The 15,292-nt window shown below is 50.0% G+C and overlaps 1 protein-coding gene across 1 annotated transcript in view; it reads left to right on the top strand.

Annotated features, from left to right (window-relative positions):
* Positions 1-15,292, top strand: part of cfap46 (cilia and flagella associated protein 46) — a 198,419-nt gene that overhangs the window by 72,733 nt on the left and 110,394 nt on the right. Inside the window, exon 32 of the mRNA XM_078222910.1 lies at positions 13,365-13,529. Coding sequence (XP_078079036.1) covers positions 13,365-13,529 — 165 coding nt within the window. The remainder of the gene's footprint in view (positions 1-13,364; positions 13,530-15,292) is intronic.

The raw sequence follows: 15,292 nt of genomic DNA, 5'->3' as shown, positions 1-15,292 counted from the left end.
TCTCTTCCTGTTGGAGAACACTTCAGCGGTCACGGGCATTCAGCCTCTGATCTTCGGGTAAGCATTCTCCAAGGCGGCCTTCACGACACACGACAGCGCAGAGTCGCTGAGCAGAAACTGATAGCCAAGTTCCGCACACATGTGGATGGCCTAAACCGGGATCTTGGGTTCATGTCACACTATCAGTAACCCCCACAGCTTGCCTCCTGGACTTGCAGAATCTCACTGGCTGTCCTGTCTGGAGACAATACACATTTCTTTAACCTGTGCCTAATGCTCCCTCCACTCACATTGTCTGTATCTTGAAGGCCTGATCAGCTGTAAAGATTTGCATTCTAATCAGTATTCTGTAACTTGATTTTGTGTCTCTGTGTCCTGTTTGAGAGCAGATTTCCACTCCATCTGACGAAGGAGCAGCGCTCCGAAAGCTAATGGCATTTGCTACCAAATAAGCCTGTTGGACTTCAACCTGGTGTTGTTAAAACTCTTACTGTATTTACCCCAGTCCAACGCCGGCATCTCCACATCATGAAAAGCTCACAAACAGGGGGTCGCAAGGATACCATGTCATTTACTGGAAGGAGATGCACAAAGACTCCAGCTGTGGAGGGTAGCGCTGCAAGTGGACGCTTTGCAGGTGATGGGCTCGGGAAAGGGTGGTTCACTCAAGGAACAGACTTCTTCTTGAGGCTGCTAGCATTTTCCCTCTGGGTAGCTGACATCCTGCACGATCTGGTGAAGACAGATGGGCTGGAAAGGGTGATATGATGTGCTGAACTGATGATTAAATATGGTGTCGGGACCTTTGAACCCATGAGCTGATGGCAGACGGATGAATCAGCTGCTAGTCCACCTGGAGAGTCTGAGGGGAACAATTAATGAATTTCCAAGTGCAGAATCTGGCCACGGGGGTGTGATTCTGCCATTCAGGCCAGCAGGAAAGTCGCCGTCAGAGCAGCCTGCCACTGCACTTAGGGTGGAATTCTCTGTTTTTGAGACTAAGTTCTCAGAGATGCCGTTATGTAATGTAAGACCATAATAGGATTTTAACACAAGAAAATTTGAAATTTAAGCTATTACTATTCTGAAGCCTATGTAGGTCAGTGAGGACAGCAACAATGGGTTTACAGGGCTAGTGTGAGGATGACCTAATGTTTACAGAGGGTGAAATATGGGATGCCCATCCAGAAACATTGGGATAATCAAGTCTGAATTTGTGTTTTGCAGCAGATAGGCTGAGGCAAGGGTAGATGAGTGATGTTACAAAGGTAGGAGGTAGTTGGTGTAGCGGGATCCCTCTTTTTAACTCCACTGGGCTTATTTTAGGTTGGGTTCTCCGTCACCCAAACCCCACCAATGCCCGAGTGATTCTCTCTCTTGCCGATGGAACAATGGCCACCTTGCGTCTACTTTACTAGAGTAGCGCTCCCAAGAGAGAGAAAAGGAAACTGCTGCCTATCCACCACCTGGCAGCCTTTCCTGAGTGGGCGGTTTCGAAGCGCCCAGGGTACCCTCAGTTCTAGACTCCGGAATTATGGTAAGGAATATTTATATTGTGACTTAGTCAGAGATCATTGGTGAGAAATTGAAAAGATCAAAACGGACTCCAACGGAAGTCAAAGATATATATATATTTATTAAAACATCAAGGTCAAAGGTCACCAAACACCAGGAAAACAACACACCATGCCTTATGCTCTATAAGACTATAAGCTACGGAAGGAATACTAAAACGGACACCTCGGAATTCTTACTTTATACAAGTTTACCAGTGTCTTAAACTATGAAAGGTGCATGCAAAAGCCCCCCCCTTTCCCCAAAGCCTCATCCACTATGATGATCTCGGGAACTTCGCGAATTACCAGGGGATACTCACAATCCTAGTTTAAATTGCTCAGTGGGCTTCAGGCTGCGTACTGGAGACGACCGAGTGGAGAGTGCTGTCATGCTGGTCCGAAGAGAAAAGAGAGAGCAGAGCTTGCTTGTCCCTTTTTAAAACCTGAAGCAGTGATTCTCTCACACAAAACAGTTTCTGATCATTGATAGTTTCGATTGACTGGGACAAAAGGCTGTAACTGTCGGGACTGCCCTTAATTGATATTGTAATGTCTCTTAAATGTTCTCTGAGTCATCCTGATTGGAATCCCATCAGCGAGATGAGTCATTGATGTTGTCTGTGGATGGAATGATCTGTTTTCATTGTCTTTGTTGTTGGGCCATTTACTCCTTGTCTGCTGGCCATGGCTTCTCCTTTGTTTCCTGTTGATTAGATTATCCCAGCCTTTTGCATATTCATGTGGCCTGACAACCAGTCGGCCATTTTCCTTATCTCTGGGTTTTTTAATCATGGAGGATTTGCCCGAAAAACTTACAGATGCCCCTTCGATACGTCCAGACTCGCTCGGACCGTATCGACATAAATGTCTGAGGGGCAACACTTCTCCCCCTTCGTGACTGTAAGCACCCCCTACTAACCCGCGAAGCTCTGTGTCCCGAAGAGTCCCCTTAATCTGAGCTACACCCCTTTTATATACAGCAACACAGAGAAAGGTGACATAGGTAGGCACATTACAACAATCCCTTGCAATATGCGGGATGGAAAAACATTAAATACAACAAGTACAGCAATAAACCAGCGGCCCCCAAACGTAGGGGTTACCGCATATATGTACAGAAACTTCACAGCATTGGGATACAGTAGCGGTTTTCCTTTTAACAACGGCTGGTATAATAGCTCTGTCTCGCGAGGGCACCATGCTGGTAGACGCACTTCAGTCAAATTTAACACAACAGAGGCAACAGCGTAATGTACCCCCTGGCACAATACCTTCTTGGTGGGGACGAGCACTAGGCCATTCTCGGGCCCCTTGGTGGTTGTCGGACAGTTGTGGGAGTCAATCGGTTGGGCCGTGGGCAGGGGTCTCTTTACCTGAACCAGCAGTTCGGTAGCTTTCACAGTCATCCCAGCCCAGGGAGTTACGCATCCCTTCCCACTGCGGTCCCAATTTATCCCGCCCCCGGAGTCTTGCCACCACCTCATGAAGGTGATCGATGCCCCTTGTGGACATATCCTGGCAGACCCCCATAGGCACAAATATATCCCCTGGTCATAAGCCCACCATTTCTCCCAACATACAGTAATCCCTCCTGGTGACCCCGTGATGGTCCGGTAGGTATTATTGTCCAGTTGTTCCCAGTCCGAGGATCGATCCCTCATGTCCGGGCTCAGCTTCCTGAGCCACCACCACCTCCCCAAAGGAACATCCCCCTTACAGGTTGAACACACCCGCCTGCCCTCAGTCACCCTAACCCGGTCAGTCGCCAGTCCGGACCTCCGTGGGCCGAGGGTCCTGACTGCCCCTGGCCTCCCCTTCCCCAAAGGGTTTCCGGAATCCCTCTCCGTTCCCTGCGGAGACTGGGCTACCCGTGGCCGCACTTGGTAGTGCCCCACGCCTTCTACTTTCCACCCGGGCCCTTTTGCTGCGGGGTCGGGCCCCGAGTGCCATGTGTGAGGGAGACCACCTTACCGGGGGTCTGGAGACCCTGCTGCTCCGACGACCCCTCCCTGACTCCCATACCAGAGGTGATACCTCCATCTCCTCTGCCTCCCTAACTTCGGCCTCACTGAGGCAGTTGAGCTGATGCTCGGGTAGTTTAAAATTACCCGGGCTGGGTGCTTGTATCACCGTTAACCTCACTGCGGCCGCTACCTCCGGTGCTGCCCAGCTGGGATAGCACATTGTCACCTGTTGGGTAACGGTGGGGTCAGGTATTTCCCCTACTGTTTCCACCTCTACGGGGGCTTCCTCACTTGCTACCCCCTTCCTCACTCCCTTCTTGCTCTTCCCGGCCCTGGTGGGGTCAAAGAGCTTGCATTGGTTTACATGAAACCATTTCACCTTGCGGGGGAGCTGAACAGCGTATACCATGGGGCTGGCCTTGTCCACTATACTGTACGGCCCCGCGTACAGCGGCTCAAAGGTCCCCACCCGCGCAAAATTGCGGACCATCACCTGCTCTCCTATGGCCCACTCGTGAGTTGTGCTGGGCTCCAGCAGCAGCCTGTTTCTGCGGTGCTGGGCCCCCATGTTACTGGCTGTCTGCCAGTGAACCTGCTTCAGCTGTTCCAACAGCTGTTTTGCGAACTTATCCCTATTGACCTCCCTGAGCTGTCCCTCTGTCAGGGCAGGTACCATGACATGAATCGGAGTCCTCATGACTCGCCCGGTCATGAGCTCGTGTGGGGAATATCCTGTACTCCTGGACTGACTAGCCCGGATCCCCATGAGTACTAGGGGCAGAACTTCCACCCACCGGTTAGGAGAGTTGCCGGTCTCCTTCCGCAACCTCTCTTTAATGGTGCGGTTCAACCTCTCTACAGGACCCGAGGACTGGGGGTTATAGGCCACATGCCATTTTGCCCTGATGCCCAGGACCTTAAGGGTCGCCTGCATGACCTGCCCCGTGAAATGACTCCCCTGGTCCGACTCCACAAACTGCGGGAGTCCCCACCTGGAGAACACCTCCCTGACTAGGATCTTGGCCGTGCCTACAGCGGTGGCTGTTCGGCACAGGAAGGCTTCCACCCACTTCGAAAACACATCCACTAATACAAGGCAGTACTTGTATCCCCCTGCAGCGGTGGGAAGGGGTCCAATATAGTCGATCTGTACTGACTGCCAGGGCCCCTCCACCCTACGGACGTGCCCCAGCGAAACCTTCCTCTTTTGGGGATCGGGGTTATTCGTGGCACACACTAAACAGTTCGCACAAAAGTCGCGAACGTCCTCCCGGAGGCCAGGCCACCATCCTACCTTCTCTACCCGCTGCCAGGTGGTCTCGGGACCGGGGTGTCCTGCTCCCGGGCTCTCATGAGCTACCTCTATGAATTCCCTCCTATGCTGGGAAGGCACTATCCACTGGTCCCCTCTAAAGAGCATGCCTTCCTTTAAGGTCATGTCCTTCTCTCCATAAGGACCCTCTACCCTTTCCTGCCTACCCAGGGCTGCTATGGCGGTCTTCAACTCGGGATCCTGTGCCTGAACAGTGGCTAGGTCTGGGGCCAAGGTCACTCTTGGATCCCCTCTCCGGGGCTGTCCCCTGACTGCTGCCACCTGTCCTTCCCCGTAAGGATCCCACTCTACCCTGTACCTAGCCCCCTCTCTGGCCAGACTGTCTGCCCTCTGGTTCCCCTCACCCCGTGGCTCTGTCTTGGAGTGGGCTTTAACCTTATGGATGTACCTATCCCCGCCCTCTCCTACAGCAGCCACTATCCTCTCTAACAGGGGTTTTGTAGCGAGGGGCTTCCCATCCGAGGAGGTGTACCCTCGGCGGGACCAGATGGCCAGATACTCCGTGCACGAGTTGCACGTAAACATGCTGTCTGAGCAGATGGTGTATGGAATGGGGAAATGCTCCGGATGTGTGACCACATACATCACTGCGGCCAGCTCTGCCTGCTGAGCGCTCAGTGTGTGGGGGAGCTTGAGGGCCAGGGCTATCTCTGCTTTGGGGTCCCAGATCCCACAACCCGTGAATCTGATGCCCCCTGATACGGAACTGGATCCGTCTACGTATATCTCCCTACCCGTGGGATGCAGCCCTGCCCGAAAACCAAAACCTACCTCCCATACCCCCTCTACGGAACAATGGTGTGGCTCCCTTGGGTACACCAGGTTGGCTGCGAGCTGTGGCTCACTCAGCCCCTGCACCCATAGCGCCATTTGGGACAACAAGAGAGTCCACCGGGTGATCCTGGCACTACTGACCGTGCCATCTTTAATCTGGCCGTTTAACAACATTTGAGTTGGGGTGTGATTGGTCAGGAGGGTGATGGGTGCTATTCTAATAAAAACCTGCACCCGCTTCACCGCCCAGTATGTGGCTAGCAGGTGCCGTTCACAGTTGGAGTATGCCCGCTCCACTTCTGTGAGAACTCGGGAGGAATACACCACTGGCCTCAACTTGCCATGCCGTTCTTGGAGGAGTACAGCACTCAGGCTATCACTGCCTGCTGCTACCTCCAGGAAAAATTCCTCCCGGGGGTCAATGGCTCCCAGAGCTGGGGCCTTTTGCAAGTCCTCCTTGAGTCGGACGAATGCCGACTCGCACTTGCTGTCCCACTCCCATTCCACCCCCTTGTGCAGCAGCCTGAGCAGAGGCGCTGCAGTTGCGGCGTAATCTTCAATGAAGTCACGGCAATAGCCTGTGACTCCCAAAAAGGATCGTACCCCCCTAACGTCTACCGGGACTGGGAGCTCCTGCACTGCCTGTCTCCTGGCCGCATCTATCCCTCTCTCCCCAGCCCTAAGGGTTAAACCCAGGAACTTGACCTCCCTCAACCCGATTTGGGCTTTCTTGGGGTTAACTTTTAACCCTCCCTTATGGAGTAACCCCAACAACTCGTCTACCAGGGGGCCATGTTCCTCGCTACTGTCCGTGAACAGTAGTATATCGTCCACATACTGGACCAGTCTGTGGGGCTCACTAAACTCTTTCAGGCATTCGGCCATGCACTGGTGAAAAATGCTGGGGCTGTTGTGGAAACCCTGTGGGAGACAGCTCCATGTATACTGCTGCCCCTTAAACGTGAAGGCGAACTTATACTGGTCCTCCCACCTGACTGGGATGGACCAAAACCCATTCGAAATATCCAGCACTGTAAAAACAGAGGCTGACGCTGGAATTTCTCCTAACAGGTCTGCCACGGCTGCTACCGTTGGGGCGCATGCCGGAATATTCTTATTAAGGACTCTGTAGTCCACTGTGGCCCTCCAGGAATTATCTGGCTTCCTGACCGGCCAGAGCGGTGAGTTCACATGTGTGGCAATTGGCCTCAAAATGCCTTGCCCTACCAGTGAATTTAGGGCCACCTCTAAATCTGCCTCTGCTTCCCGGGGGAAGCTATACTGTTTCTGGGGTCGGGACATGGGGTCTCCATCTATCCTGACCTCTGTCCCAGTGACCCTCCCGCAATCGTGCTTGTGGGTCGCAAAGGCGGCCAAATTCGTCCGGACATACCTCCTATATTCCTCCAAGGTATTCCCTACCATGGCTTCCAAATCATACCCCTCCTTGGGTTTCACTACACACAAAGCCCCCCTTTCTTGTGCCCTCTCTATGACCATGACCTCTTTCTCAGCCCCTTCCCCTGCTATGCCCCACAAACAGTGGTTCCTCAGGTCCACCAAGACCTGATGAGCCACTATAAAATCGGCGCCTAGGATCCCCTTTCCCTCCTGCTCCCATCTCATCAGGACGCATTTCCACCGCGCCTGGAGTGTCCCCAACCTGATGGACAGGGGAACAGAGAAAAAACCAGTCTTCTCGTTTCCCGTGAAGCCGACAAGACTGTAGGGCGCCCCGCTGGATAGAGGGGATGTTTGGGGATTGTCCGTGTGGACAATGGTACTGGAAGCACCTGTGTCCAGTAGGTAACTCCCGACCACATCCTGGACCTCCATCCTGACCCAGGGTCTCCCGCATGGGCCATACTCTAATGGACATAGGAAGGTGGGCTGCCCTGCTGGCAGTCATAAGGGAGCTCGTGGTGTGGGCTGGCCCTGGCCTGTTGCCATCGCTACCTGCCCGGACCCTGTTGCCTTGGTCTGCAGATAAGCCAGCAGATCCTTTACATCGATCGTCTCCGGGGTAAGTGCTCCTACCACCGGGGTTGGTGTCTTTTTCATGGGAGCCCTTTCCTCCCTGCTCGGGTTCCTACACTCCCTCCTGAAGTGCCCGGGCTTCCCACACCCGTAGCACACCGGCCTCCGGTCTGAGGCCCGGCTGCCTTCCTGCTTCCACTCCCTCCTAGGGAGGGGTGCCGGTGCGACCTCATGCACCTTGCCCTTATGGGGCTTTTCCTCACTTCTCTCCCCGTTGCGATACGCAAGGGTGAGCTTTCTTATTACCTCCGCCTCGTTAAGGTTGGGGTCCAGTGGGTCGAACCAATGCTCGGCCTTTGCCCTAACTCGCGGAAGGCAGTTAGCCACGAGAGTCTTCAGCCAGTGGGCTGTCCTCTCGTCCAGATGTTGCCTGTCTAAGGGAGTCCCACACGCTCCCTCAGACACCGTCCACAGCCTGTCTGCGAACATGTCCGGGGACTCTGCGACTTGCTGCCTTGTCTCCCACACCCTCGTGAAGGGGCTACCCTGATTTAACCCCATGGCCTCCAGAACTGCTGCCTGTGCCGCTACCCATGTGGCAGGTCTTCCCCCTTCCCTGGAGGTCACTGCCTTACATAGATATGAGTCTAGGGTCATCAGTAATAGTTTTACCCGTTCCACCTCATCACAGTCGTTTATGCCAGCTGCCTGCTGCACCTCCATAAAATGTAATGACGGGTCTCCCGCCCTAGTCAGTCTTGGGATGTGGGTTACCATCCCCCTGAGCACATGTGCCCCATGGGGAATTATTATATCGCTCTCTATCGGTCCCCTTGCGTCCCCTCCCACCGGGGGACCATACTTTCTTTGTCTAACTGGGCACATCTGCCCCACCTGGGGCTGTTGCCCCCCTGCCTCATCGGCATCCGGCTCTCCCTCCATGCTCGATAGCCCCACCACTCCGGGGTGTGCTACCCATGTCGGAGACACCACAACCTGGGGATACTCCACTGACCTCCCTTGGACCTGCCCCTCCCTGGACGTCCCGAACCCTACCTGCTGACCCGGACACATTACCGGCATCTCAGGCAGCGGTCTGTTCCCTTTCCCAAAGGAATGGTGCGCTATACCCAGCGGACACGCCGCCACCTGGGGGTACCCCGTTGACCCCCCTTGGACCTGCCCCTCTCTGGACAGCCCGAACCCCACCTGCCGACCCGGACACGTTTCCGGCGCCTCAGGAGGCGGTCTATTCCCCTTAGCGCCCGAGGGAATCATCCGCTGCGAGGAGCCCTCTGCCCCTAGGGGACCCTCCTGGACCTCCCAGGTGCACACGTCCCCTGACCTTGGACAGAGCCTCCTCCAGCTCTTCTATCCGTGCCTGGCACGGCCCATGCTCGCCATCACCTAACTCGTCACAAGCCACCCTGTACGCTGCCTGGATGTCCCTGAACCTCCCTTCCAGCTCCTTGTACCTCTGCGCACCTTGAGCCAGGAGTTCCTGGGCCTCCCGTTCCCTCTCCTTTGCCTCAACTACCTGGCATTGGAGGACTTCCTTTTCGTATCGGTGTGACTCGCTAGCTTGTAGGATGCACTGCCTCGCATCAGTTAATTCATTAAATAACTGTTCCTCTGCTCTAGCGCTGTCCCCCGCGCTGGCCCTAACTTTGCTCAACTCTCCCTCCAGAACATAGAACATAGAACATAGAACATTACAGCGCAGAACAGGCCCTTCGGCCCACGATGTTGCACCGACCAGTTAAAAAAAAAAAAACTGTGACCCTCCAACCTAAACCAATTTCTTTTCGTCCATGAACCTATCTACGGATCTCTTAAACGCCCCCAAACTAGGCGCATTTACTACTGATGCTGGCAGGGCATTCCAATCCCTCACCACCCTCTGGGTAAAGAACCTACCCCTGACATCGGTTCTATAACTACCCCCCCTCAATTTAAAGCCATGCCCCCTCGTGCTGGATTTCTCCATCAGAGGAAAAAGGCTATCACTATCCACCCTATCTAAACCTCTAATCATCTTATATGTTTCAATAAGATCCCCTCTTAGCCGCCGCCTTTCCAGCGAAAACAATCCCAAATCCCTCAGCCTCTCCTCATAGGATCTCCCCTCCATACCAGGCAACATCCTGGTAAACCTCCTCTGCACCCTCTCCAAAGCCTCCACATCCTTCCTGTAATGTGGGGACCAGAACTGCACACAGTACTCCAAGTGCGGCCGCACCAGAGTTGTGTACAGTTGCAACATAACGCTACGACTCCTAAATTCAATCCCCCTACCAATAAACGCCAAGACACCATATGCCTTCTTAACAACCTTATCTACTTGATTCCCAACTTTCAGGGATCTATGCACACATACACCTAGATCCCTCTGCTCCTCCACACTATTCAAAGTCCTCCCGTTAGCCCTATACTCAACACATCTGTTATTCCTACCAAAGTGAATTACCTCACACTTCTCCGCATTAAACTCCATCTGCCACCTCTCGGCCCAACTTTGCAACCTGTCTAAGTCTTCCTGCAAACTACGACACCCTTCCTCACTGTCTACCACACCACCGACTTTGGTGTCATCAGCAAATTTGCTAATCCACCCAACTATACCCTCATCCAGATCATTAATAAATATTACAAACAGCAGTGGCCCCAAAACAGATCCCTGAGGTACACCACTTGTAACCGCACTCCATGATGAATATTTACTATCAACCACCACCCTCTGTTTCCTATCCGCTAGCCAATTCCTGATCCAATTTCCTAGATCACCTCCAATCCCATACATCTGCATTTTCTGCAGAAGCCTACCATGGTGAACCTTATCAAACGCCTTACTAAAATCCATATATACCACGTCCACTGCCTTGCCCCCATCCACCTCCTTGGTCACTTTCTCAAAAAACTCAATAAGGTTAGTAAGGCACGACCTACCTGCCACAAAACCATGCTGACTATCACCTATCAATTCATTACTCTCCAAATAACTATAAATCCTATCCCTTATAATTTTTTCCAACATCTTGCCGACAACAGAAGTGAGACTCACCGGTCTATAATTCCCGGGGAAGTCTCTGTTCCCCTTCTTAAACAATGGGACAACATTCGCTAACCTCCAATCTTCTGGTACTATACCAGAGGCCAACGACGACCTGAAGATCAGAGCCAGAGGCTCTGCAATCACTTCTCTTGCCTCCCAGAGAATCCTTGGATAAATCCCATCCGGACCAGAACAGCAATCCTCCTTTCCATTTTGGCTACCTGCTGGGACAGGCAGGCTAGCCAAACTGCCTTTTCCAACCCTTTAGTGTATTCCTTGCTCTCTGTCCATGCGGCCGCAGCCATTACGGGCTGCTCTACATTGATTAGTGCTAATACCCACGTTTTGGTGAGGTTGACCTTTTTCCACAGATATGAGGAGATTCTCTCCTCCATTTTGCTTCTTTCCCTCACCCCCTCTGACAAGTCACATATTCCAGACCACCGGAGTCCTGTCGCGGTCGCCATTGTAGCGGGATCCCTCTTTTTAACTCCACTGGGCTTATTTTAGGTTGGGTTCTCCGTCACCCAAACCCCACCAATGCCCGAGTGATTCTCTCTCTTGCCGATGGAGCAATGGCCACCTTGCGTCTACTTCACTAGAGTAGCGCTCCCAAGAGAGAGAAAAGGAAACTGCTGCCTATCCACTACCTGGCAGCCTTTCCTGAGTGGGCGGTTTCGAAGCGCCCAGGGTACCCTCAGTTCTAGACTCCGGAATTATGGTAAGGAATATTTATATTGTGACTTAGTCAGAGATCAAAACGGACTCCAACGGAAGTCAAAGATATATATATATTTATTAAAACATCAAGGTCAAAGGTCACCAAACACCAGGAAAACAACACACCATGCCTTATGCTCTATAAGACTATAAGCTATGGAAGGAATACTAAAACGGACACCTCGGAATTCTTACTTTATACAAGTTTACCAGTGTCTTAAACTATGAAAGGTGCATGCAAAAGCCCCCCCCTTTCCCCAAAGCCTCATCCACTATGATGATCTCGGGAACTTCGCGAATTACCAGGGGATACTCACAATCCTAGTTTAAATTGCTCAGTGGGCTTCAGGCTGCGTACTGGAGACGACCGAGTGGAGAGTGCTGTCATGCTGGTCCGAAGAGAAAAGAGAGAGCAGAGCTTGCTTGTCCCTTTTTAAAACCTGAAGCAGTGATTCTCTCACACAAAACAGTTTCTGATCATTGATAGTTTCGATTGACTGGGACAAAAGGCTGTAACTGTCGGGACTGCCCTTAATTGATATTGTAATGTCTCTTAAATGTTCTCTGAGTCATCCTGATTGGAATCCCATCAGCGAGATGAGTCATTGATGTTGTCTGTGGATGGAATGATCTGTTTTCATTGTCTTTGCTGTTGGGCCATTTACTCCTTGTCTGCTGGCCATGGTTTCTCCTTTGTTTCCTGTTGATTAGATTATCCCAGCCTCTTGCATATTCATGTGGCCTGACAACCAGTCGGCCATTTTCCTTATCTCTGGGTTTTTTAATCATGGAGGATTTGCCCGAAAAACCTACATTGGGAAGGTGGTGTTCCTTTCCATCATTGTTAAGTATAGTGGCACAGTGGTCAACATTGCTGCCTCACAGTGCCAGGGACTCAGGTTCAATTCCGGCCTTGGGTGACTGTGTGGAATTTGCATGTTCTCCCTGTGTTTGCGTGGGTTTCCTTTGGGTGCTCCGGCTTCTTCCCACAGTCTAAAATGTGTGGATTAGATGGATTGGCCATGGTAAATTGCCCCTTAGTATCCCAAGATGTGTAGGTTAGGGGGGAAAATATCTGGAATTAAGAATTTATTGATGGCCATGAAACCATTGTCGATTGTCGTAAAAACCCATCTGGTTCACTAATGTCCTTTAAGGAAGGAAATGTGCCATCCTTACCTGGTCTGGCCTACATGTGAGTCCAGAGCCACAGCCAAGTGTGATTGACTCTCAATTGCCCTCCAAGGGCAACTAGGGATGGGTAATAAATGCTGGCTAGCCAGCAACGCCCATGTGCCATGAATGAATAACAAAAAAACAGCGGGGTAAATACGTGGAATTATGGGGTTAAGGCCTAAGATGCTCTGTTGGAGAATTGGTGCAGACTCGAAACGCACTGTAGAGATTCTATGGAATAAAGGTGGTTTCATAAATGTAATCATGCAATAATAGAACTCTGCCTTTTAGTCTCCAGCTTTTGCAATTAATGTTAAGTTACAGATGTCGATTGAATAGCTGGCTTTATTTTTAAAATATTTTCGAAGAGGTTTACAGAAGAAACAGATCCTGGTGGTGAGAAGCCACTCATTTAAGCAGATTACCATTCACAACCAAAAATGTTCAAACATAACAACAGTAAAAACAGTGTACTTTTAAATACATCCTGCATCTGTAGCTGTCATTTTAATTATATATTACTTAAATCTCTTCTCAGTTGTAAGAAGCAAATGACTAGCTTGAAATTTAAGCTTCAAAATACCGAGCACTGACTATAGCCAAATTGTAATTTGTTCATATTGCTGGTGTCCAAGGATTACTTTTTCCAAGCAAATTCTCAAATGCCACTGTACTGCCAGATTGACAGAGTTAATTTGGGTGCTTTGTGATAAAGCGGTACAAAAAATATTGTTGCTTTGATGCAAGTCCAACAATATGCTAGCAGTATTCTGGCAGTTCTAAATTTTTGGCGTATTTTCCTTTTCTAATAGTCAGCCCTTGATGCTCGAGAGAAAGCTAAGTCAAAAATGCTGCCTGACGCCATGCCTGCTTCCCCAGAGGAGTGGGCGAATTTTGTATGCCCCTCTGAAATCCGAGAGGCCTTTAAGAAAGGCTCAAGTTGCAGCCTGATCAACAAGAAAAATGTTCTGAAACCTGTAAGTATCAGAAAATGCTTCTGAAAGTTGGGAGAAATTATACACTTTGCGTAATTTATTCAGACCTTTGACATAAGCTAACTCGGAGAGATACGAGTGTGGATTTTCTGATCTCCATTAAATTTTCTGACCAAGCTAACAACCTCTTTTGGCTGAAAGTTCTTTCAAAGTTTTTCACTTGGCTTTATAGTTAATAAGTATATTATTAGTGCTCGGAAAAGCAAATTGCTAATCATCCAGTCAGGCCTGCTGTGACACTGATTTGTTTATTTGCATACTGCTCTCGTGTTTATAAATTCGCTGATGTCTGTTACTCCATTAATTTCTTCATTCGTTATTGTGTACAATGCTTCATGAAGTAACTTACTGATTACTGACTACTGACCTGATTGCTGGATTTATTGGTTTCTATTGCCGTATACACTTGATTCGTCAGTGGCCAATTTACTACGAATTCATGAATTCAATGCCGCCTACTCAACTATATGTACCACAGTGCCTATCAGTGGCCTTGCTTTGTTTTCAGTAGGCCAGGTTGGCGTAAAGAATTTCTTATATTCTGCATAAAGGAAAATCCGGCCAGGATGTTTGCTCTCCTGTAATGGAGCCTGTCCAATCGAGCAATAAATAGCGAAAAAGTAGATAGCTATTCCCAAGTGCATTAAAAGTAAAATCTGCTCCCTTGGTGCTGATTACGTGGTGTCAAAGAAGGAAACGTTTTGTTCCAATGTAATTTTGCTCCTTTATTCTGTTATTTTTGAATGAATGACTGCAATAACTTCATTTATCCACTCTTCCCAGTGTACCGTCATCACCTTCTGTGACAGCATTGAGAAGGAACTATTCAATAAAATCAAATTACTGCGGATGCTGGAATCTGAAACCAAAAGAGAAAATGCTGGAAAATCTCAGCAGGTCTGGCAGTATCTGTAAGGAGAGAAAAGAGCTGACATTGTGAATCCAGATGACCCTTTGTCAAAGCATTGACAAAGGGGTCTGGACTCAAAACATCAGCTGTTTTCTTTCCTTACAGATGCTGCCAGACCTGCTGAGATTTTCCAGCATTTTCTCTTTAGGAATTATTCAATGTTGTGCGGATCACAGTTTGCTGTTCGCAATGCAATGAGAGATCAACTGGCATATTAAAAATAATGAGGATGCCGAGACTGCCCCTGGATGACTAAGTTGCAGCATTTTCTGTTGTCTAAAGAATTCCCATTGATGACTAACTACTGTTTTCCTGTTTTCAAGTTCCAGTGCCATACATAAACTCCTATTGATTGAACCCTTGCTCATCTATTTTAGACAATTCCTTGTCTACATTCTCTCTTATTTACTATTACTTCCTATCATTTAATTAAATCAGTGCATCGTTTAATTTAGGTTAATTCTATTATATTATTGTCTACCACAAAACTAAGTGTGTTCTGAGTCAAATAAATGGATGCCCGATCTTCAGTTTGTTTGATGCCTGACCTAAACCCCACCCACATCCACCCCGCACCCGTGACAGAGTGGCGGCAGCTTTGGCCAAATCCCAGGTGTCAGAAAAAACAAATCCTGTGATGGTTTGAATAACGTTATCTTTCAGGTACCTAAGAATGGCAAACTTAACATCCTGGGTGACTTCAATACTCCGGTCGATCAGACCTTCAAACCTCCATAAATGTTGTCCTTCCTCCTACCCACACAAACCATTTCCAACACTCAGTAGAAGAGACCCCACATCCTTAGGGAGAGGTAGAGACGTTGGCGGAGGGGAG

Source organism: Mustelus asterias, chromosome 11, assembly GCF_964213995.1.
Source record: "Mustelus asterias chromosome 11, sMusAst1.hap1.1, whole genome shotgun sequence".
NCBI classification, from domain to species: domain Eukaryota; kingdom Metazoa; phylum Chordata; class Chondrichthyes; order Carcharhiniformes; family Triakidae; genus Mustelus; species Mustelus asterias.
Note: the sequence above shows the minus strand (reverse complement) of the source record. Positions and strands in the feature narration are given on the sequence as shown.